This window comes from Rhagoletis pomonella, unplaced genomic scaffold, assembly GCF_013731165.1.
Source record: "Rhagoletis pomonella isolate Grant_MI unplaced genomic scaffold, Rhpom_1.0 Rhpom_scaffold_00159, whole genome shotgun sequence".
NCBI classification, from domain to species: domain Eukaryota; kingdom Metazoa; phylum Arthropoda; class Insecta; order Diptera; family Tephritidae; genus Rhagoletis; species Rhagoletis pomonella.
Window position 1 is genome coordinate 84,697 of NW_023458713.1, and position 2,676 is coordinate 87,372.

A 2,676-nucleotide genomic window follows, 5' to 3' on the forward strand; every position below is an offset into this window, starting at 1 on the left:
GAGAAAATACCTTTCTAATGACATCTCCTAAGTCTAAATCGGAAGAGCTTAGGTTCAGTTATTCAAGTTTTTGTTAAACCAATCTTTAAAAAAAGTTAAAAAACAGCATCAAAAATCTCATCATTACGATTTCGTTCAAAATTTTTTTTAATGTTTTCAAAATATTTTTCTGTAAATTTTTTAAACTTAAGCCGTTTTGTCATTTGAGGGGATTTTTTCAAAAAAAAATTTAAGAAACTATTTTCATTCATAAAAAACTCCATTTTTGGAGGTATTTTCAAATCGGTCCAGCTCACTTAAATCTTAATATTTTTCCGAAATATTTTGGTGGACGTCTTAAAATATAATAGATTTTATAATTCCAATGGAAAACTAGTAGCGCTTTTTTTGTATGGGGAGTGATGCAGTCTAACGTACATATGTAAATGTAAATGTTGCACATATAAAAGTATAAATATTGCATCTTAAACGTGAAATTCTAAATATTTTCCTTAGTTGAATTCACAGCGCACAGTGCTGTGTCTCCATATAAAAAGTGGGCAAAAATAGAATAATGGACGGATTTGAGTAAAAATTCGTTTCTTGGTGGATTAGAGTACGGAGATTCCAAAAATCAATTTTTTTTTACCTAGCTCTTACATTTTTCATGGAAACTGAGATTGAAACTGCAAAATTTGATATTCAGAAGTAGTTCCAATACTGAGTAGTTATTTTATTATTTATACAGGGCGTTTTCCTAATAATATTAAAGACTTCAAGGCTTCATTCTATGGCTTAATTCATGGCAAAAAAGATTCCCTATATCTCTCTTACGCAAACCCTCTAGGAATGGCAGCTACTTTCATTTTGGTCCTTTTTGACTACAAAATGTTTTTTTAAATTGATTATATCTTTTGGTGTGGATGTCACACGCTTAAAAATTTTATTCATTCAAGACGACATTAAATACTCAAAAGACAAATATAATTTTTTTTTCCTTTTTATTAGTTACTTCGCACGAACAAGAGTTGTTGCAAAATACTGAATCGAAAATTATTCATACATGAATTCATTCATGAATTTCGGGTTGAAATCATACTAGTCAGAAAAAGTGTAATCTATACTAGAAATCATACTAATCAGAAAAATCCCATCCCATAGTATACCAACTGGAATGAATGTCAAATTCGTGGACTAGTATGACAAGTGGTAGGATCTTGACGTGCATACTGACTAGTATGTTCTGGCGCATAGACTGAGTAGTATGTCAACTGCTATGATTCTGATGTATATAATGACTAGTATGCCAACAGGTACGATCATGACGTATATACGAACTAGTATCTTAAATGGTATGATATTGATGTATATATTGACTAGTATGTCAACTGATATATGCTGATGCAGAGGCTGACTAGTATACCAACTGGTATAGTGCTGATGCAGAAGAGGACAATTGCCATCTCGTAGGACATCGCCGTGTTAAAAATACCAGTTGCTTATATGTAAAATTTACAGAACTCGAACTAGTTGAGGCCGTGTGGCTGACTAGTATTTGATTAGTATAAAACTAATTGAGTTGACTGAAGGGTACTTATTACTTTTAAGTTTCTTCAGCATCGACTAAATACTCTTCCAGCTCGTCCATTGTATAAACTGCATTTTCGTTTGGGATAGCACTCCTTTTAAAAACTACTTCAGGATCTGATGATATTGTTAAGTATGACATCAAGTCCCTGTTTGTATGCTCCCGAGCAGTTTTACGTGTATGATCATATCGTACGATACGTATGTGTTTATGTAAAGCTTCCAGAGCTTCCTCTGAAAAATTGCCTGTGGGAATAAATTCGCAGTAGTAAAAAATGCCGAATAGCAACAAATCGATTTTCTTACCAATTGGTAGATCGAAATACTCAATAACCTCACACCCATGCATCAATATTTTATGCACGCTGCTAGGCATGTAGTACCATTCGTATTCAGTCAAATACATTGTTCTTGTCCTTATAAGGAGCTCTCTAAACGCGTCGATATTAATACGCATTCCACACGATATTAATCGCAGTATTATTGAAAAATTTTGAATTAGCTCTTTATTAATGCCGGTAATTTATGATGCCACTTCTGCATTTGAAAAAAATTTGCGAGCTGTGTTGCCATCATTAGTTGTTCCAAATCCAGTCTTTACTTGGTCCACTATTAAGCCTAATCTTGTCCTAAACTCATTTTGAATCCTAACTTTATTCGCAGAAAAGGCGTCTTTGTTTTCTTTGCGAACTTGCCAGCATTTAAATGTTAAACGGTATGCGATGTGGAGTAAACACTCAAAACATCTAATCCAAGCATGCAGTGTAGCAGAGCTGTAAAACTGTGAAATCATTTGAAATTAAAAATCATCAATTTTATGCTATTATGTTTTCATTGAATTTTTCCTTGTTGGGGAATGTGGCTTATAATTTTCCAATTCTACATTCACTCAAAGTAGATACGATTGCACACATTAACATATTCAAAGAAAGATTGAAAAAACTGAATGACGAAACATTAACTTTTAACACTGAATAAGCATTCAGATGAATGCAGCTTTTGCTATGTGTGCACACATTCATTCAGTACCAATCAATCGATATAAATATTCTAAATACACAAAACCCACTGAAAAATACGCAAGGTTGAATTTTATTGAACAGATTTCAA

The 2,676-nt window shown here is 32.7% G+C and overlaps 1 protein-coding gene across 1 annotated transcript; it reads right to left on the reverse strand.

Annotated features, from left to right (window-relative positions):
• Positions 1 to 1,582: 1,582 nt before the first annotated feature.
• Positions 1,583 to 2,328, reverse strand: LOC118750175. The gene is made up of 2 exons (XM_036484904.1): positions 1,873 to 2,328; positions 1,583 to 1,812 (listed from the first exon to the last, which is right to left on the reverse strand). The coding sequence occupies exons 1-2, from the start codon at positions 2,021 to 2,023 to the stop codon at positions 1,583 to 1,585; spliced, it is 381 nt and encodes a 126-aa protein (XP_036340797.1). The 5' UTR covers positions 2,024 to 2,328.
• Positions 2,329 to 2,676: the final 348 nt, after the last annotated feature.